Genomic DNA, 22,545 nt, shown 5'->3' on the forward strand with positions numbered 1-22,545 from the left:
TTTTTAGAACGCCGGTGTGCAGGTGTACCTAATAAAGTGTCAAACGAAGAAAAATAAAAAGGGTCCCACCAAGACGACAGGGCAGATGGAGCTGGGCGGCAGGATGTGATCCTTCAGAGGTCCACAGTCACACTCGGGCTTCATGTGCGAGGCACACTTGTTATGGAGCTGCGAGGAGAACTGTATCATTAGTTGTTTGAAGGGTTAGAATTACTGTAACAGCTATGCTAAATACGTGAGTCGAGTCTTTTTTTTATACTCCAGTAGTTTTTCATCCAGCCAATAAAGGCTTGACACAATAACAAGTCATAGAAGCAAAAAGCAGTAAAAATTGTGAGAAATATGGATTGTTCATGAGGTTATTAATTTGCATCTATAGTCGTAAGAGTCCTAAGAGTTTGATGGCTTGAAATAAAGTCTTTTCAGCCACAACTGAACATAATTTAGCCTGTGAGTATTGTTGCATATCTTGCTGCTCTGTGTTAGTAGCAGTCGTTTGAAGGTTTTACAATTAACATCTACCAGTATGCTAATTTCCGTTTTACACCTCTATGGAGTTTTGCATTGTTTGTGAGCATTAAGCTAGCAGGCATTTGATAGATGAAATGATATTGTTTGGTTGAAAATTTGTTTTTTAAATATACACGGTCAACTTCAACTGGAATTGGGAGTGACAAATGAACGGCTTGAAGGAAGCACGCATTGCCTCTTATTTGGAGAACTCTGCGAGTGAGTGAGTGAGAACAGGTGCTAAGAAATACTTTAAAAAGTGTGCTTTCATTTGTTGAAGTGTGTTTTAAAAGTTTAAATGTATTTTAAGCAAGCGGGGGTGCGGTTAAAACAATTAAAACATTTTTTTTAACCCTTTTCAGGGCAAAGAATCATGTACGGTATGAAGTCAAAATAGACCACACCAAGCACATAACTATAAGGCAGTTGAACCATTTGGCTTTCTTAGCCGATCAAAGAAAGGTAAGAATGATTATGAAAACATTGAAGTTGGATATGACGGAAAAAAGAAAATTCACATTGATACATCATTGATTTTTTTTTTTTTTTTTAACTCTATGCTGTTATTGTTCTTGCTGGGACTTTCGGTTTGTCCCATAAGGGGTTGCCTCTAAAGAGTGAAATGTTCCCTCTACAGTGCATTTGGGTCTGGAACGTATCCCCTGCGAACGAGGATTTACCGTACTGAATTGAAAAGAATGCATTAAAGTCCCAGTCCTAATTATTACCATTTCCAAGAGAGACAACAGGTGTAATTGTACTGTATTTTTTCCTTAGTTTCTTGTTTTTACCCTCACACAATTATTAAACGTGTCGTCTTGTGCAAGTGTAAATTGGCAAAGGAGCAGCAAACTCAAGACAACAACGACATGGCCGCTTGTTGCTGTGTCCTCACCAAGCCCAGAATGGCTAATCTGGAGCACCGAGAGGATTCCCGGTGGACCGGCTTGCTTTATGGGCCGCTGGTACACTCTCCAGCAATCAGCATGCACGCTCCCCAAGCGCCAATGGCGCGCTGAAATGGGGTGTAGCGAGGTGACTATTTCCCTCATTCGCACACTGGCGAAGGGCCAAATTACTGAGTTTACTGAGTTTCTCTAGCCCGCTACTGCCTGCCTCTCACAATCATGGCCCCAGTTCAGGTCGGAAACCCCGTTGTGCGTTCCCAGTAGCTGTTACCCGCTTGTGCTCGCCTACCCCCATCCACGCCGAGGGACTAGCAATCGGCAGAAATGTCCTTATGTACAACCCCCGATTCCAATGAAGTTGCGACGTTGTGTTAAACATAAATAAAAACAATATAATGATTTGCAAATCATGTTCGACCTATATTGAATTGAATACACTACAAAAACAAGATATTTAATCTTCAAACTGATAAACTTTATTCTTTTCAGCAAATAATCATTAACTTAGAATTTTATGGCTGCAACACGTTCCCAAAAAGCTGGGACAGGGTCATGTTTACCACTGTGTTACATCACCTTTTCTTTTAACAACATTCAATAAACGTTTGGGAACTGAGGACACTCATTGTTGAAGCGCTGTAGCTGGAATTCTTTCCCATTCTTGCTAGATGTACAGCTTCAGTTGTTCAACAGTCTCCGTTGTCGTAATTTTCCGCTTCATAATGCGCCACACATTTTCAATGGGAGACAGGTCTGGAATGCAGGCAGGCCAGTCTAGTACCCGCACTCTTTTACTATGAGGCCACGCTGTTGTAACACGTGCAGAATGTGGTTTGACATTGTCTTGCTGAAATAAGCAGGAGCGTCCATGAAAAAGATGTTGCTTGGATGGCAGCATATGTTTCTCCAAAACCTTTCAGCATTACTGGTGCCTTCAAAGATGTGTAAATTACCCATGCCATTGGCACTAACACAGCCCCATACCATCACAGATGCTGGCTTTTGAACTTTGCGTCCATAACAGTCCGGATGGTTCTTTTCCTCTGGCCCGGATGACACGACGTCCACAATTTCCAAAAACAATTTGAAATGTGGACTCGTCGGACCACAGAACACTTTTCCACTTTGCTTTAGTCCATCTTACATGAGCTTGGGCCCAGAGAAACCAGCGGCGTTTCTGGGTGTTGTTGATAAATGGCTTTTGCGCCGAACTGTATTTACTGACATTGGTTTTCTGAAGTGTTCCTGAGCCCATCTGGTGATATCCTTCCAAACAGGTGTTTGGTGAGCATTCCTCAACTTTCTCAGTCTTTTTTGCCACCTGTCCCAGCTTTTTTGGAACGTGTTGCAGACATAAAATTCTAAGTTAATGATTATTTGCTAAAAACAATAGTTTATCAGTTTGAACATGAAATATCTTGTCTTTGTAGTGTATTCAATTAAATATAGGTTGAACATGATTTGCAAATCAGTGTATTCTGTTTGTATTTATGTCTAACACAACGTCCCAACTTCATTGGAATTGGGGTTGTAAATCTTATAATCCTACAATTCTCTACGCACCCAGTGTCCTCACCGTGATTTGACACCACACGCAGTGGAGCCCAGTCAGACCCTGGTAACACTTAATGGTTTTGTGGCACTTGTCACACTTGGTGGGGCAGTTACCTTCCACCCAGAAGTGATGCATGACCTGCAGAAGGAAAGACATGGTGAGAAGAAGAAAAAAAGAGAGGTGGCAAAAGTACAGTACTCACACTCATACTTAAGTACAAGTACAGATATTTGTGTAAAACAAGACTTAGATGTACCGATTCAAGGCCTTTACTTGAGTGAAAGTAAAAACAAGTACAGACCTTGAAATGTACTTAAGTACAAAAGTAAACATTTACCAGTATTTGTACGTTAATTTCAGTCGACAGCAGCGGGTGACACAGCCCAACATTGGGGCTCTTGAGACAAATGAAAGTTGATGAATTATCCTATTTAATTCTTATTCCACAAACGCAATATTCATCAAAATATTGTGTTTAGACTAGTGGGGGCACATACAACGTATTCTTGCAAAAAAAAAAAAAAAAAAAAACATGTTGGGTTTATTTCCCCTTTAAGTACAAATAACATAGTATTTATGCTTGGTTACTCCCCACCACTGGAAAAAAAAGGCTCACAAAAAAAAAAAACACAAGTGCTGAAACAATTACAAGAAATCAAACAGGTCTGGATGAGTCGCTTACTGCTGCTAATTAGCAATGCTAAGCAGACAATAAGAGAGCTCGGCGGCCCTCGGAGAACGCAAGCGCACCGACGAGTGCGCCGCACTCCAATTGGACGCACCTCCGTGTTTTTCTTGGACTTGACGTAAGTTTTGATGCAGGAGGGCGGCGCGCGGGCCACGCAGCGCTCATGGACCGTGTACTTGCAGACTGGAGAGACAACCACCACAACACCATCAAAGGCAATTAAATGGGGGGGGGGGGAAAAAAAGATTTTTGTGAAGAGTGTGAGCGGCGTGCTGGTGAATGCACAAACAAAGTGAGCTGCGTCAACATGAAGCCTGCGTGACCACTGGAGAGGTGTCTGATTCTTTATTCCGTTGTTTGTTTTTTTTAGCCTCACATTTACATCAGTTGTATTTATGAAGAACATTTCGCGCAAAATATGTCACACTTAATAGGATGCGCTGGCGAAAACGCACCATTAAAGCATCATGAAACCATAAACTGAGTATACACACTTTTTTTCATTATTACGTGCAATAAATCAGCAATAGGCTATACGCAATGCGATAACTGGTTCTATTAGACGAGATCACTAAACAGAGTTCCTTTTTTATCTTTACTACTGTGATGTTAAACTATCCACTGTCGTAAGAAAAAAAGATGTATCCAATTTTAAAAATAATTAGTGTTGCTTTTTTTTTTTTTTACTTAAAAGTGATTGGTGCTGATTTTTTAAATTCTTTTTAAGTGACTATATGGCAAAAATGTAATTGTCTTAATTAGCTTGGTAATTTATTTGAACTGTGTTCAAAAATGTTATCCACCAATTAAATAATATATATATTTAAATTAGTAATTTATTTGTATTTCATTTAAAAGTTAATAGTTTCTCCTCAGAAAGCCCTCAATTTCGTTTGTTTTTTATTTAAAAGTGAATATCTCCCAAAGAAGTAAGTTACTTTCACGTTGATTTTTAAAAAAAAAACTTTTTACTTTAGATATTCTTTTAAAAATTTGCCAATTAGGTCACTGACCTCTTATTTTTATTTATTTATTTATTTTAAAAATTTTATTCAGGAGCGAAAATTTGTCAATAGGGACAACATCTATCTCAATACTTAAATTTTGATACAATCACACTGCACATTCTAGGTTCTTGTTGAAATGTATATTAAATGGATTCATATAAGTGCTCTACAAAGAAGTCATTCTACTTTTTGCTTGTCTGTGGTGGTGTTGGTGGAGCTGCATTGCAGGTGTGTCTACAAAAAAAAACCTGTTTTAAATATCCTACGCTCATTATGCATGTATGGAAATAAGGTGGCCGTTACGGTACAGTGCACATTGATGTCAGTAAGTAAAATAAATATCCTGTACATTTAAATTGTGGGTTGAAAATGTGCTGTTTACACTTCTAAGGTTGACTCATTTAAAAAAATGTCAGCAAAACAATTATTATTATTGGGAATGCAGCAGGTTTAGCGAGCGCGTGTGTGTGTGTGTGTGTGTGTGTGTGTGTACGTGCGTGTGTGTGTGTTGCAGTGCGGCTCCACTCACACGAGCAGCAGAGTCCCTGCTTGCCGAGGCCAATGAGCATGTTGAGACAAAGGTTGCAGTAGGCTGGCTTGTTGAAGTGCTTCAGACGCCACACGTGCTGACCGTCATCTTTCACATTCTGTGCACACACACACACACGCACACACACACACACACACACACACTATAAGTAGAGTTTAAGTAGCTGCAGGGTCACTTATCTGATAAGCATACGTTTATTTTCGTTTTACTGTCAGGCAGGTCAGCTGTCAAAACACAATTAAGTTCATCATTGCAGAAAATTCGCACTGTCGGTAAACAGTTTCACCTGATTGTTTGTTTTCAATCATTTTGTGCTATCGGACTGAATTCAAGTGATTGTAAAATGTTTTCCATGGACTCACTGGACAACAATTTTGATGGCAGATGCAAAATTTAACTTGGTTTGACTTTGATGCTTCTGGGTCATATAAATGTGGATGTATAAATGCAGTATGCAGTATATGTTTTTGTAATGTAAAATAAAACTCGTACAAGCACCTGTATTATCATTATTATTTTACTGTTGTAAGGTATTTTGAATGTCTTCCATGTTTTCCACTCACTGGACAGTCCTTGACCCATAAAAACAACAAACTCACACTGACATTGAAAGACTGAAATTGAATTTTCCATATAAAATGTAAATTGCTGTCAAGTGTGCAATCTTGATCAGATCTGAATTAAACCTGGCTTGGCTTCTGGGTCATTTTTGCCCACTAGAAATGACCAAGAAATATCTATAATTTGTATTAATAACATAGCAATCATCACCCAAAATAATAGAAAAATCATTGGAAAAGCATCTCCCGGTCACAATAATAATTTAAAAAAAAACTTTAATATATCACAAACGGTAACTCTAAAAAAAATTAATAAATAAAATAAAAACTTGAAAATGATTTCTACAGATGCTTGTCAAATGCTTCCATCTAGTGTCTACTAATTTAACTGCGCTCAAGCTCTTGAAAAGGTCCTACAGTCCCTTTTCTATTTCTAATTGCAAATAATAATTTCATGTGAATAATATGTGCCAGTGTCAGACGCCGTTGCACACTCACGGTCTCCAGACCCAACAGGACTAGGAGCGGGATGGTGGTCATCCCTCCTTGGATCCACTCCTCCAGAGACACGGTGCCGTCGCGGTCGTAGTCGATCTCCTGCATCATTTCCTGCAGGATCTAACCATATGACAATTGTGCATGAGGAGAAAACAAGAACAGAAAATGTCAAAAGGAGGACGCGGTTCTAGTTCTTCACGTCACCAAGTGTGATGTCAAATGAAAATATATCAAATAGTATTTTTATTTTTTGGTTGCACCGTATGATCTGGGGTATCACCTTGACTGTAATAAACATATTGTACTGTATTTTAAAATTAAATCGGTTGACCATCCATGTATTACTATGCATATTGTTTCATATTATTGCCTGATTTTGGGCAACCGTGTCCCACTATTTTAGCATATAACTGAGCTGCTTCTATTTTATATGTATACAGTACACAGGTCAAATACCTGTGTTTATAGTTTTTATTTTAGTAAAAAATATATAATATACATATATATATATGTATTCACTTATGATATTTGTGCAACAAAAATTTAATTATACAAAAATAAAATATAAAACATATACATATATTTATTTGGTAAATATAACAGAAAATGTAAAATAAACTGAAATATTACAAATAATGTAAACAGTAAAAACATTTATCAATTTATTTTTTTTATTTTATACTATTTTAAGTGCTAAATGCTTGTAACTATTATATTAAAATGTATTTTTAGTTATTTTGTATTAAATAATTGTATTGTTTTTATTATTTATGTATCTGTATATTTAATAGTTTTTTTATGAGTTTTCTATTTCTGTTACACAGTCTTAACCCTTCAAATGAAAATCATACGTATTCCACGTTATTTTAACATTTCATCGGTCACATCTCATATATTTCATCCAATATTGAATTGAATTAAACAGGTCATTGATGCTTTTAAGACAACTCAATACTGGCTGGATGTTTGAAGATGACACTTTATATTGAGCGCAGCTGACGAGAAGCGAGCGAGCAGGGGTTACATAACAAACCTCTGGTTTCAATGAAATTCTACCGGAGTTCAAAAAACATTTCTAGTCTGGCCTCTTACAGGTTTGAGCTCGGTCACGTCCCACTCCAGGTACTCGGCCACGTGCATCATCTGCGAGATGATGTGCTCCAGCTCCTGCACATACACACACACACACACACACAGTATTTAGCTGGCCTTGTAACCTTCTGTTGTAAACAGGCTGATGGGGGACATGTAATAACAGGTTGGAAATGTCGTTGGAGGCGTTGTGAAGAGCTCAGTGGCTTAATTGCAGTGTTTTTGTGTTGTTGTTGTTTTTTCCAGGCAGGCGCAGAGCAGCTGACATTATTACAAAGTGCAACACTAAGGTGGCTTGCGATGATGTTGAGGTCCTTCATCATAATACGTAATTTCACTCTAAATCGGAGCTCGAGACTGCACCTTTTTAAAAAGTATATAGGGAATGTTAACTGAGCAAATCTTAACCGAGATCTGTTTGTGTTTTACTTAGTGTTCTGGGCACTTGTGCTCTTCCCACTCGAGACAATAATGGGATCTCAGAGTTAATAATGGAACGCTAATAATGGGATTCTAATGATGGGATATACAATGTTGGCTCTCCATCCGTAGACAGGGATGCACTAATACCACCTTTTTTATTTTAGATTGACTTACTTTTTAAGTCCAATGCCAAGTACCGATACGTGATAATGCATTTTTTTAATTCAAATACTGTTCATAAACACAACCTGAACATGGCATAAGTTTTATGCAAATATAACACTTTTTAGAGTAACAACTAATCATTGGCGACATTTAAACATGCAACTGCATGTTTTTCTAATAGTCTTGCCACACATTTCACTTAAATGTCACCTGTAAAGCATTTCAGTTAAGTGGCGTCTCAATCTGAACACATGGGGGTCACTATGTAAAAAACAGACGAAAAAGTGCGGAAAAACAAATCAATGACTGTTTCTTAGGATAAAATTAAACTGACAGCACAACTGAAATAATACTTTCTTACACCACTGCTTACTTCTCTTCACTCGACCTGCCATATTGGCACTTCGTGAAGGGAGTATGGCAACGGGGCTCCAAAATATTGCTGCTTACCACAACGCTCGCCTGAGCTGAGTTTATCATCCATTTTGCAGAGCATAATTTGCAGTCGGCTGACAAAGTGCTTACCTTAAGGCTTCCACACACCGAGCAACATGTCCGAAAGCGACTGAACTAGACAATTGCAAAAAAAACAAAAAAACAACAAAAAAACAAAACACTATTGCCTGCCGCACATCAGGCGATTGAGCCTCGTAATGGGCTGTTGGTTCTATTCATTGACTGTACTCATTGCGTATTTCCACAACAGAGACTCTCCATGCTTCGCTTTTTCATCCACAGGTACATATGAAATTATACACATCTAGTTACGTTTTATTGTACAAGACAATGTATAAACTTTATATATTGTATTGTTACGGCTTGGCCGCTAGATATCACTTTGTACCAGGAAACGTGATTTTTTTGTTGTTGTTGTCAAAACTTGCATGCATTTTGCAACAGAGACTCCCAATACTATGCCTTTTCATCCACTGGTACATATGAAATTAAAACTATAAGTACCACAATTTCTCATGTATGATACGCTCTCAACTTGAATGTGATATGCACCTCCAAAAACGCACCTTCGCAGCTGAATCTTCCTTCTGCCTATGTATAATACTATGCACACCAGAATTGCTGATATGCTTACCGTTGAGAATGCACCAAACAAAACAAAAAGCAGAGAATGCTTGCCTTGCTCTTTGCGCATGCGCTGACATCGATGCTTCAGTCTACAAGCTGTTACTTAATCTAAATTATCTATATTAGTCATGAAATTATAATTACACGAGTGTGCAAGGTATATTACAAATTTACAGGTGAGCGTTTCTCCCATCTAATACCCAAACACCCCTAGGTACCGCTACACGTCTAAGAGGTAGTATTTTATTATTTTTGTCTAGCTGTTATCGGAGCCAATTCACCGGCGATTCGCAGAAAAACTAGTCGATAACGGGCGACCACTCATGAAAACTAGTTGCCTAACCCTACACACTGGGAGGTATTTCCACACAACCGACATGGTACCGACTCCGAAGTGGTATCCGTGTCGTAGTATCGGAGCATTACTCCAAGTACAAGTGCATCTGTAATAGTAGACAACCACAAGATATAGCAGACGGATATTTTAAAGGACAACAGATCGAGATAGCGAGACACCACGATTTATCTCTCAAACTGATAAATCAAATAGACATTTTAGATGACCACAAGCTAGCTGGATAGCAGTCTACTTGCTCCCTATTAACATCAGTTAATTAGATACATGTTTTATATTACCAATAAATACAATAAAAATTCAAACAAAATATTTACCGAGCTGTCCAAAGAGCCGTTCCCATCGGTGTCATAGAGGCGAAACATAACTGTGTGGAGAGATCGGGGGGGGGGGGGGGGACATCATGTGCTTTTATAACCTATTCATGATTATCATTGCGGTTGAGCAGCACAACTTGAGCAGCACATACTGTAGATGGCTTTCATATGATTAGGAATTACATAAGATAACACTGCTGACATCATGAGGTCGTAAGGGGTCCATAACGAGGAGATAAAGGCCTCTTTTTTCGGGTGCGTACACTGGAAACAGCAAGTGATGTCAGTGGACATGCCGACAAGGAAGCCATTGTCGAGATGGAAAAAAGGCAATACAAGTATAAAAATGTTGACAACTTATTAAAGTGGACATACATGTGAAAACATTGCATGTACTGCTTAGCAAAAAATGCTTTTTTTTCCCTTTTTTTAATTAAGGTTAACAAAGAAACCATGAAGCTCATTCCAAGCCTAGATTTTGAAACAATAGACGAAATGAGATCATGAGAATCTCATGTCAAGCAGTTCAAGACAGGGTGACAGCATGTTCTCTAAACAAATTTTACTCATGCTCACAATTAACATGGCTATCAAGAATCATCGTAATCAACATTACTGATAGTCGTAATCGTGGTGAGAAAATGCCCGCAACTTCGAGACCCTTCTTGTTTGCGATTATGAATTAATAACATACACAACGAATGCTTGATTAAGTGACTATAACTGACCATCCAATTCAATCAAAAGCATGTCTTCAGCAGGGTTGCCACCTACTGTATGTATTTAGTGATAAACTGATTTTTTTTTTTTTTACCAAAAACAACTTCCCTGTTGGATATAAACTCTTAACCTTTATCCATCCATTTTCTGACCCTCTTCTCCTCATTAGGGTCACAGGCGTGCTGGAGCCTATCCTGGCAGTCATCGGGCAGGAGGCAGGGTACACCCTGAACTGGTTGCCAGCCAATCGCAGGGCACATACAAACAAACAACCATTCGCACTCACAGTCACACCTACGGGCAATTTAGAGTCTCCAATTAATGCGTGTTGTTGGGATGTGGGAGGAAACCGGAGTGCCCGGAGAAAACCCACACAGGCACGGGGAGAACATGCAAACTCCACACAGTCGGAGCCGGGGATTGAACCCGGGTCTTCAGAACTGTGAAGCTGACGCTCTAACCAGTCGTCCACCGTGCCGCCCTTTAAAGGCCAAGCAGGCTGCCGAGAGCCACAGGGGAGAAGGCGGGCATCGATCCCACGACCTGTCACATGCCAAGCGAGCGCCCTACCACTTGAGCTACTTCCCCCTTTAACCTTTATTTTTATTATTATTATTATTATTATTATTATTATTATTATTATTATTATTATTATTATTATTATAGTTGTTACAAGTTACATGGAATGTGAATTCCCACTAAAATATCAACGTATTTTCGTGGGAATTTAGTGGGAATACAGCATGTTTTGTGACAGCACGTGGTGTCACTAAACAAACAGTAGTTTGTTTGTCTCACACATTAATAGCAGAGGAACAGACAAACTTAACTTTTCAAACCAACGGTTTGGGAGTAAATATCCCAAAGCGTCGAATAAAGTTGATTAAAATCCAGGATGTCAACATATTGGGACACCACTTGCCATTAAACATTACAAAACTGCCGTTTGAAAGCAGGAAAATGGCGGTCGGAGGTTTAAAAAAAAAAAAAAAAAAAAAAAATGGCGATCGCGCGAAACGGAAGTAAACAACCAAATTTAACAGAATAAAAGAGATGCAGTTCTCAGACCAACCAGCAGAGATCGCCGTTTACACGATTAAACTGCACAACTGGGACTTCCAAGCAGAATTGTTTGATTTATTCATTGATTTATCACTGCATTAAATCATCGAAATGATTTATTTGGTAAAATTTGACTAATAATAGAACAAGGAACAATGGATAACAATATTTAAAATTCTGTCTGTTGTGTTTTTCGTTTTCTATAAACCTCATTATTGGACTTTTCACCAATAACAGTAGTGCAACCCCCCCAATTTTATTTTATTTTTTGGGGGTCATCGTTTTAAGTTAAGGTCAGCGGTAGTCCACTCGCATTCTTCCACCGACTGCTTCCAAACATGGTCAAATGGTGTATTGAAGACCGATGTGTCGCATACGGTTTGTGTAAAATGTCGGCACTGACACTCCAGCTTGTCCTCGGGCCGTCCTCCCTCCAGCAGCGACAGGTAGCACACGATGTCTTTGAGCTGCACTGTACTCGGCGGGCCGGGCACGCCGCTCGTCCTCAGGGGGGTTGAGTTGCTTTTGATCAGCTTGAGCCCTGCGGGGGAGCGAGCACAGAAAGTCAAATGTCAACTGCGAAGGGCCTGATGTTGGTAGGGAGGCCTGACATCAGTCATACAGCAACGGCGGCCTCCGTCAATAGCACAGCTGCGGATTTGCGAAAAGCTTCCCTTGAAATGACTCACTAAGCCCGTTCGAGTATAATGACATTTATAGTGAGCCCCTGTTTATCGCTATGAAGGTGAAAATCCACGACACAGAAAAAACATGTTTTTGTTCTGTTTCCCACATGCTCCAAAGACAATTAAGCTTATTAAAACACACTTTTTTAAAATGATTCCTTAGCACCAGTTCGAAAGGGTGAAAGGGCTTAATGCTAACATATAATGCGAAACACCATAGACAGGCAAAAGAACATTTTAATAGATGCGTTCAAACAACTGCAAAGGATTATAGGTACAGTAGTGTCTTGAGATATGAGTTTAATTCGTCCCGTGACCACGCTCATAACTCAAAACAGCATACATATGAGGAAAAGTAGCGCACTGTAAAATTGTACTTTGTAAAAACAGCCAGTATATAATTAATAATTAATTAGAATGTATTAATTAATTATTTTGCACAGAAAAATACAATAAAAAATGAATTAAATAACATAATTAATTAGAATGTAAAGAATTAAACCGTTTTTTGTCTTCAATTGAATGGGCATTATGCTGTTTTGGCCACGTGGGGGCAGTATAATACAGACATGCGGATAAACTACACATGTAACAGCCTGAGCGCCTCAGTAAGTATTTGTCATCCTAATATTGGTATATTATCTGTCTCCATGTGTTTCTCCTCAGTTTGCATTCAAACAGCTTAAAAGCTCTTTTAAAAAACAAACCAAAAAACATGTTTCACTAATTCTGTTTGCCAAACTGCTGCTCGTTGTGAAGTGACTTGAGTTGATTTCACTGCGACCGATACACAACTCGCATCTCGATTTTGGCGCTCGCAAATCAAAGCAAAAAAAAGAAATGTGTCCCAACGATGGGTGCTTATCTCCAAAAACTCATAAGTCGAGTCACACGTATCCCGAGGCACAAACATATACAACTAACTCGATCTTCACTTTCCCGGCAGCCAAACAAATCAAACAGATCGTTTTCAAGTGAAACCCTAGAGTAGCTATGAAGTGAATGCAAGTGATGGTTTGTTCATGTAAACCCTTACCGGAGACTCTGGGCTTGTCGGAGGACGAGGACGGGCTGGGGTGGTCCTTGTTGCTGAAGGACATAAAGAGATGCTGGCAGAACTCTTGAGGCAGTTCGCTCTCCAGGAAGGTCTGCATGAATAGCTTGAAGCCCTCAAAATCAATCTCCTGCTTTAACACACACACACACAGCATGAAGAATGACTGGCCTTGTTTGTTCTTTTAAACATGCGATCAATTCACATTTCCACAGCCTGCGGGGGCCTCGATCAATGAAGGAGATCTCAGGGGGAAAGGTAGGAAGTAACACTCACCTGGCTGAGAATGTCCTGTTTCTGTCAAAAAAGAGAGACCATACGAGTTCAAGCTGTAGCGTAACATAATAGTAAAGTATTTATCTATATACACGGATTGCCCACGAGATTCGGTACAGTGAAATGCACCAAATGTGCGCCGATGTTTTGGAAAAGTGTCATCACGCATGATGTTGGCAAATCTCCTGACCAAGCAAACAACTTTTACATAGTACATTTTTAATGGGTTCAATTATACATAGGTAGATTTATTATCTTTTGTGCATTTTAATTAATATGTTAAATTTTTACAAAATGAGAATATAAATTTACCAAAACATTTTTGTTACTTTATTGGGTAATATGTTTTCATTCCTTTAATTCATTAACTTATTTTTTTATTTATTTAAAGCCTTAAATAATTATTTTCAATTTAAATTATTATTTTTAAAACTATCTATCTATCTATCTATATATATATATATATATATATATATATATATATATATATATATATATATATATATATATATATATATATACAATACATCTTTGGCTTTTTCTTTTTTAAATCGAGAATAAGCGCACCGGTGATGGAAAACTAGAAAACTAGAAAAATATGATGTGATCATGAAACTTTATGTAGCGTAGCATAGCATAGTGTAGTACACCACAGGCTTCACTGTATTTCCATTATTTCCTATGAGAACTCTTGTGAACATTGTGAGCCTTGTAATAGATTATATATTGCATTGCATATTGTATGGACACATGGTATGCATAATAATGTGAGTTGGATTGCTAGGTGATGAACTACACAAACCTCCTCTGGATTGTATTTGGCCAGCACGCCATCGCCGTGGAACTCCTGCAGCACATCTTTCAGCTTCTTGGTGGAGTCTGACGACAGATCAAAGACACGCAAAACCGCTTCAGGCTGCGTGCGTGTGTACATGTGTGTGTAGCTTCATTGCAACAGCTCATCTATGATGTTCATTGCAGTATACTGGAGCCATTTGTCATCATTCGTAAATGCCATGGCAACACGATCCATAATGCAGTGCGTGTGTGTGTGTGTGTGTGTCTCACATTCTGCAGATCTTATTAAAACGAGAGTGTTGCAGTGAAGCAGCACTTTGGCCACATAAAGTCATTGTTGGGAGGCATTATTGTGTGTCACGAATGTGCAAGCGTAGAATATTCTAGAACCTACTGCAGCTGCTGGAACACAATGATACAAATGTGTGACTCGGTGCTCACTCCGTTTTGCATTCGGTCTTAAACTAAATTTGCTTTTTAGGGGATTTAGAGGGTACGGCATGCATGTTCATCATCCCAGGATGCACGCAAATAAAGTAGGAACCTACTTTGTAAAATCCACAGGTAATCTGATATTTTAGTTTGAAGGGGCCATATTTCTGGGAATTAAGGATGCGACCCACCAGAGAGTTAAAAAATGTTAACATCCGGTACCAGTCTGGTCGATTATCACTCAATCCGGCATATTCATCATGACAGGACACACACAAATCTAATAGGAAACTACTCTGTGAAAAACGTAATGGCAGTTGGGCATTTTGTTTTGAAGGGGACATTTCTCAATGATTTACTTTACACTGCTGATAGTCAAACTGGTACCAGCACATTACATTGACACAAAATCTGGCACGCATGTTCGTCATAACAGTACGCTGGTTTGAAAGCGGCGTTTTTCAGGAATTTTCATAGTTGCCCGCCCACAGTTAAAAAACATTAGCATCCGGATCCGCATCGGACTGCTAAGAAATCCAGCGCACATTTTCATCATGACACAAAATATGCTGTGAAAACGCGTGATAATGTTTGGGTTTAAGGCACATACTGTATGTTCTTAAAGACAGTAAGCACAAAAATCAATAAGAACCTATTCTCTGGAACATAAAAGTACTCGGGTATTTTGTTTTTTCAGCGATTTCCATCCCGACCCGCCTAGAGTTTAAAAAATGTTAGCACCCGGCACCAGTTTCATCTGATTATCACTGAATCTGGCACGCACGTTCATCATGACAGGGCACGCAAAAATCAATAACGGACATTTGATGTAAAACGCACAGGTAGTCAGCCATTTTGATTTGATGGTGCCGTATTTTGAGGGTTTAGTTCACGGCAGAGTTAGAAAATATTTGCAACCGGCACCAGTGCCTCTGATTGACAAAAATCTATGCCATCCTAGTTTGGTGAATTTCTTTATGGTTTTGGCCGATTTCCATTGTGATTGTTCACCCAGAGGAAGTTCTGTTGTTTGGAACGCTTAGCCCCCTCACAGGCTTTGACAGTCCCAGCAAAGTTGAGACGACGTGTGGGCAGCGTGAGACGTCCTGCCAGGATCCCCCACATACTTTCCACACTAGATCTTGCTGCGCGTCAACATTTTGGATGGCAACGTAAACCGCGGGCACGGCACGATGAGAGCGGCATGATAAATCACTGGCGGTGCTCAAATAAACGCTTCAGCGTCTCCAGCTCGGCGCCAAAATCATCAGCATGGTGGTGCACATCATTACAAGAGGAAATTGGAAAAGAGAAAACGTGACTGCAGCGCCGTTCAATCGAACTGAGCCGCGCTTGTCGGAGTTCAGTGCCGTCATCACTTTATTTACACTCCATACAAAAGAGTTTTCTGGAAAAACTCAAATACAGCTTCCAACAGTCATGAGTGACGTCAGCCAACAATGAAGTGGAACTCATTGAAAAATATCAAAGTCAATTTCAGTGTCCATTTCAGGGATTGTCCTGTTGTGGTAGACACGACCACACAATTTTGTGTTGATAGTGGTTTTGTGGGCTTATTTTTCACATGAAAGTGCAGGTCATGGAATTTGCATGAAATGATTGCTTCCAACCAAAATGACGGAAATACTGTGTGTTGGTGTATTCGTTGTATTTCTTTATGAAGAAAAAAAGTACTATTATTTGGAAAAACTGGTTCATATAGTTAGCGGAAGTCAACCGGCTTCACAGAAAAACTTGTTTTCCAAAAATATAAATGCTTTTGCTGGCAACAGGTGGTGTTGACCCTATCCTTTATAACTATCCTTGCCAATTACAAGTAGAAGGCCGAGGATAGTCCTTTCTGGGAAAAGGCACAATAATAACAACATTACATGCAATACAGACTTCCTGAGTACACGGAGTCAACAAAACAATAACCTAAACATGGATGGGTAGCTAGATAGATGGATGGATGAAATGATAAATACTCACACTGAGTATATTCTTGCAAGAGGGCGAATTCTGCTGGGGTCAGCGTGACCCAAGCGTCCTGGCCGCTCGTCATGGTGCTCAGCATTCACCGAGCAGCATTTTTGCCACACTTATTCCAAACGAACGAGCAGCCTCAACGCAGGCTGTTTGGACAAGACGAAGAAAGTGAGAGGAGTAGAAGAACATTGGCAGGAAAATAAATATGTCACATTCAAATCAGACACTGGCGCCCAATTGCCTAGTTGGAGTTCGTCAAAGTAGAAGCCCTTGAAATTTGCCCGAAATGTGCACTTCAAATCAAAATGGTCAACTTCCTGTTCAGTTTTAGGGATTGGTATTTGAGACTTTTTCATGCACTTTGTTATGATCTCCATGTCCAACCAATTTCGTGTAGATCAGTGAAACTGGTGCTGGGAGCACATTTTTTTGTCAAAGTGCAAGTCAGCCAAAATGTTCAACGCTCAGCCGAAATGGCTCAATTCCTGTACAATTTCAGGAATTGGTCCTTAAATATTTTTAAGTTTTGCCATGATCGACATGTCCACCCAGTTGCGAGTCGACTGACGAAACCACGTCGGGGGCAAATTTCTTTTGTCCAAATGCAAGCCATGGAATATGCCCAAAATGTCTCGTTCAAACCAAAATGGCTGACTTCCTGTTCAATTTCGAGCATGGGTCATTGAGACTTTTCCATAAGTTTGTCTTGATCAAAATGTCCCCCCAATTTCGTGTCGACTGGTGAAACTGGGGTTTGGGAATTTTTTATTTTCAACATTTTTTTTTTTGTCAAAGGACGAGCCCTGGAATTCATCCAAAATGTCTGCTTCAAACCAAAATGGCTGACTTCGGGCGTGATCCTTGAGCCTATTTGTCACGATGAGCGTGTCCACAGAATTTCACGTCGACCACTAAAACTCGTCTTGGGGGCAAAAATGTTTTAAAAACTTTCCAGGGGACACTACTGACGTTTAAGGGGTAGCGTTTGGTACACCTAAAATACATATTTTTTTCCACTAGGATACACATGCGAACAAACATTCGTGAGTTTTGAGGCATGTTGCAATAAATGGGGATTCACTCTACACTATAAGTGGGCTCCAGTTGGTCTCTAATGTGAGCGCAGTGTGGTTCTAGACTTGCTCTGTATGTAAAGTGCCTTGAGACAACTTATCTTGTGATTTGGCAGTACTGTACATTAAAAATAATAATAATATTAATGAAGTAAGGCCCCATCACGCATAGGTAGATATTCGGGATTGCATCCTGACATGATGCAACAAGTGCAAGTGGAGGAGTCTGTTTTTTTTTTTCTTCTTTTTTTTGTGTGTGTGCATTCTGAGCTGTGGCGAACTGGCATCATCAGACCGAGCTGTTGCTATGATAACGGCACGTGCAGACCCCCCCCCACCCCCCCCACCCCACCCCCCCACCCCCCACAGACTCCTAATGAGACCACCATACACACTGCCCGCATTAATCGCTTGTTGCAGCTGTTTTGAGGCCAAAACTGCACAATCCAGTGGGGGACCTGCAGCGAACCCACAGAGCTTGCGCATCGTTATTGTTAGTGTTTCGACAGTCAAGCCCAAATAACTGCAAGTAGTCCCCACAGATGCATGCAAACAGCAGCAATTATTGAAACATCATCAAGTGTTGAGTTGCACACACACAAATACACACACACACACTCACACACACGCACAGAGCTTACTGCATCTTCCCGATATCCTAAACAAGCTTATCTTGTGTTTCCGAGGCACGGTAGAGAAGCAGCATCCTCACGTGTGTGCGCATGGCTCAGTGTGCTGCATCCATCAGGAGATGGAGAGTGCCTCCACACACGCTCACTCCCACAAACACAAATACACTCTCGCTCTCTCTCTCTCACACACACACACACACACACACACACACACACACACACGCACACAACGCGACACGCATGCATCGGTCGGACGACGAGATGAGGTCAACACGCCGCCTCTCACCTCCGGCGGAGTCCAGGAAGCAGATCACATTCCCAGATGAGCCCACCTCACCTCCGCTGGATGCTCTAATGGAATATCCAGCTAGTGGGTACTGAGGACGGGGAGGAGTGTACGCGTTTTTCATTTAGAGGGTGGAGAAGAGGAGGCGGCGGTGATCCACTGGGGGATCTAGTGGGCGCTGAGGCAAGAGTCTTTATATGGTAATTAGATGTGGAGTGTGGAGAAGAAGAGGCTGCGCTGATCCAGTTGGATCCAGTGGATCCATCAAGCTGAGGAATGTTTTTCATGCATATTTTATTAATAGGGATGGTAGTGATCCAATGGGTGATCAACTGGTTGATCCAGTAGTTGCTGAAGAGAGTCAAGTTTTTAAAAAGATGGCAGTCATTCAGTAGAGCATGGGTGTACAACTCATTTTTGTCGCAGGCCACGTCGTAGTTACGGTTTCCCACAGAGGGCCGTTATGACTGTGAAACCATAACAAACTTTAATCACCTCATCATTTTTTTGGGGTCCTGTTTGGCTGTAACAGCCTAACAGCCGAATCACCTCATCATATTATTACACTGTAAATTTATAAACTAGTTTTGGAATCAGAAAACAAGCGTAATGGGGTTTTCAACGATTGTTCATATTTGGTAACACCAAAATGCTTGCAATATCTCAATGTCATTTACGAAATAGGACAATTTGAAATCTTGGTACAGAGTTCAACAAGAATCATGGAAGTTGACACACATGATTTGATTTGTCCGGCCCCTGGGCCTTGAGTTTGAGATCTGTGCAGTAGAGGATCCAGTTGTTTAGCTAGGGGAGAAGTCAGTGGATGCTGGGGCAAGAGGGTCTATGTTGTAATGAGATGTCGAGTCTGGAGAAGAACAGGCAGATCCAAAGAACGATCCAGGAGAGGATCCTGTTGGGGATCCAGTGGGCCCCGAGGCACGAGCATGTACGCTGCCATCAGATGCCGAGTGTGAAGAAGCAAGAGGCTGTCGTGATCCAGTGGCTGTTGAGGTTGATGAGTGTATATTTTGTTCAATTACAAGTGTGAAGAAGAAGAAGTAGAATCCAGCGAGTGATCTAGAGGATGGTAGTGCTTGCTGAGGTTGACGAGCGTGTGTATGATCCAGCTTGCGCTGAAGCAAGAGTGACTTTTTCTGAGTTACTTGTCTGGTGCGAAGAAGACGGGCTGGCGGTTCAGTGGTCGATCCATTGAGCGCTCCGTTGGTTGCTGAGGCAAGAGTGTGTTTTTCTGAATTACCCGGTAGATGTTGAGTAAGAAGGAGAGGTCGCGGTGCTGCTGCAGCCCACTCGTCATGCCTGAGGGACGTGCGAGAGAGAGTGAGAACAGTTTTCCCACCCCCCTCTCTCTCTCTCTCTCTCTCTCGTTCTCCTTCCCACTCCCCCCCCCCCCCCCCCCCCCCTTTCTCTCCTGTCAGCGTGAACGCAGCATCAGTTAGCTTTCAATCCGACAGCTGCTAAGTGCGCCAACCTGTGGGGAAACGTCCCTCAGGGGGATGAGTGGGGAAAGTGAAGGAGAAGGACAGGGGGGAAAGAGGCAGGAAGGATTTATGGAAGCATGCATGCAGCTATTACTTATTCATGCGTGATGTCATCGAGCACCACCTAGCTCAATACAGCACAGCATCAGGTAGAAAATGTGCAAAATGGTAGTAGACTGGATGACAACAGATGCATTCTGGATTTCTCTCATGCATTCCACATGCATGCACAAAGCGAATGGAACTGACCAGTGGCGGTCTGTGCATTTGATAGCCGGGCCTTCTGTGGGGACAAAATCCACCTCTTACTACCGCTACTATCACATCAACGCATGTATAGAAACTATCGATATGCAATACAACACAAAAACGCAATATAGCAGCACTTCGGGAGCACTGCACGATAATAGTGTGACAAAAACATGCAACATTTCAATCAAATACAGTAATCCTCGTTTACCGCGGGGGGTTCCGGACCGCCCCCGCAACAGGTTGTGACCATATATTCATTCATTCTCCCAACTGATACCTTTGAACAATGAGATCCCGCCGATGCTGTGGAAGCTCGCTACGGAACGTGGCTTGAACCAAACAAATGTGACTACAAAATTGTCAGTAAAAGCCTACTAGAACATCTGAAATGTATTTGGAGTTAATCAGAGGTACTTTAAATAGTGTCGTGTGTGAATTTGATTTGTCTATTCTGAACACAGTCCCATACTCAGTTCTAAAAGGGTGTGCACACTTATGCAACCACTTTTTTTTTTTCATTTTTACTTCCCCTCACAAAAAGATTTCAGTTTTTATTTCTCAATTGAGGTGTGTAGGTTAAATGTCACAATGGTGGAAACATTGAAATGATTTTAAATTACCTTATTAGTCCCACAGTCTCATTGTTTGACATCACAAAAAAAAAAATACAAATTTGATCAGGGGTGTGTAGACTTTTTACATCCACTGTACACTGACATAATGATCTCAGACAGATGGGCCAAGTCATTCATAGACTGGGGTTTCATTCATCAATTACTCCAAGATGGGACGGGCTCATTGAGGACAAACAAGCGCGCATCATTCACGTAATACTAGTCTGTGGTGCAAAAAAACAATAACAAAATCTCGAGGGACCATTAAGCTCCACAGTCAAATGGCAACGGGGCATTTCGAGCAGACTCGTCTCATTTGGTGGAAAGTGAGCGGGTCGCCATGGCAACCCGTGAGTGCACATCAATCCTCTGCGCTCGATTCATATCACGGCTTGGCGGCTTCTTCTCAAAGTAGACGAGCTTCGGACTAAAAAGTGAACCGTGTTTATCTCGCGAGGGCTGAAGAGCAAGTGGATCTCCATTCAACCTCTGGATGTATAATTCTATCACTTGTACTCCACTTGAGAGGCTAAAAATAGCAACGGGACCCATTATGTAGCTCCTACAAATGTACGGGGATGACCTGAGGCGAGGTTTTCCTTCACAAAAGGATGGAAGACAGGGCCCGATTGGCTTCCTCACAACAGCCTGAATGACGTCAAGTCACGTGACGCAATGGCCTCACCCAACATCCTCAGCAGGACACTACATTAGGAACAGGTGGCGTCAAACATTTTCCACAGGGTGGCTACGCCCAGCGTAAGAAAATAGAATAAATTGAAATAAAACTAAGTAGTATAAAGTAAATAATAATAATAATAATAATAAAATTGATGATCGTTCAAGAAATGTAATGCTCAGTATATTTAAAGTAAAATACATTCAAATAAAACATAAAATAAAGCCCAACAAAAACCAATATAAATTAAAAAAATAGCATACTCATAATTATAATTATTTAATCAATTAAAGTGAAAATATGTTTAAATACAATACAAATCGTTGAATTAGTAAAGCACAAAACACTATGTTAACATGTAAATACAAAGTATATAAATTAAATTATAATCAAAATGTTTAGCAATCTAGACCCATAAGGATCAATTACAATAAAATAAGTGGAAAGTAATGCATAATTTACAGAGTATTAAAACTAAAAGTCATCTATTAATGAAGTACATAAATGCATAAATAAAGAAAAAGAATTAAAAAAAATTAAAGTAAATTAAAATGAAAGAAAAACAATTCCAAACAATGTAAATGAATGTAGAGTGAATGAAAAGTAAAATACAAATATTTAAAAAGAATGAAGAGAAATAAATAACGAGAAATGTTTTCAAACAATTCAAAACAAAAACAATTCAAAACAAAAACTGTAAATAATAATAACAATAAACTTAAATTAATAATAATAAATTCAAATAAAATAAAAACTGTAAATGTAAAATAAAAATAACA

The 22,545-nt window shown here is 40.1% G+C and overlaps 1 protein-coding gene across 2 annotated transcripts in view; it reads right to left on the minus strand.

Annotated features, from left to right (window-relative positions):
* dgkb (diacylglycerol kinase, beta) overlaps window positions 1-18,800 on the minus strand; it is a 61,427-nt gene extending 42,627 nt beyond the window's left edge. Inside the window, exons 1-13 of one of the 2 annotated variants that reach the window (XM_061675743.1) lie at window positions 18,720-18,800; window positions 16,732-16,874; window positions 14,312-14,388; window positions 13,510-13,530; window positions 13,216-13,363; window positions 11,897-12,034; window positions 9,712-9,761; window positions 7,369-7,443; window positions 6,277-6,396; window positions 5,198-5,315; window positions 3,756-3,844; window positions 2,995-3,111; window positions 70-168 (exon numbers count right to left, since the gene is read on the minus strand). In XM_061675743.1, the coding sequence (XP_061531727.1) occupies window positions 70-168; window positions 2,995-3,111; window positions 3,756-3,844; window positions 5,198-5,315; window positions 6,277-6,396; window positions 7,369-7,443; window positions 9,712-9,761; window positions 11,897-12,034; window positions 13,216-13,363; window positions 13,510-13,530; window positions 14,312-14,388; window positions 16,732-16,816 (1,137 nt within the window). In that variant the 5' untranslated portion in view covers window positions 16,817-16,874; window positions 18,720-18,800. Of the gene's footprint in view, window positions 1-69; window positions 169-2,994; window positions 3,112-3,755; window positions 3,845-5,197; window positions 5,316-6,276; window positions 6,397-7,368; window positions 7,444-9,711; window positions 9,762-11,896; window positions 12,035-13,215; window positions 13,364-13,509; window positions 13,531-14,311; window positions 14,389-16,731; window positions 16,875-18,719 lie in introns of those variants that run through there. The other variant, XR_009768497.1, reaches the window with a different exon arrangement.
* Between the last annotated feature and the right edge of the window lie 3,745 nt (window positions 18,801-22,545).

The sequence above is a fragment of the Phycodurus eques genome, chromosome 4, assembly GCF_024500275.1.
Source record: "Phycodurus eques isolate BA_2022a chromosome 4, UOR_Pequ_1.1, whole genome shotgun sequence".
Classification (NCBI taxonomy): Eukaryota; Metazoa; Chordata; class Actinopteri; order Syngnathiformes; family Syngnathidae; genus Phycodurus; species Phycodurus eques.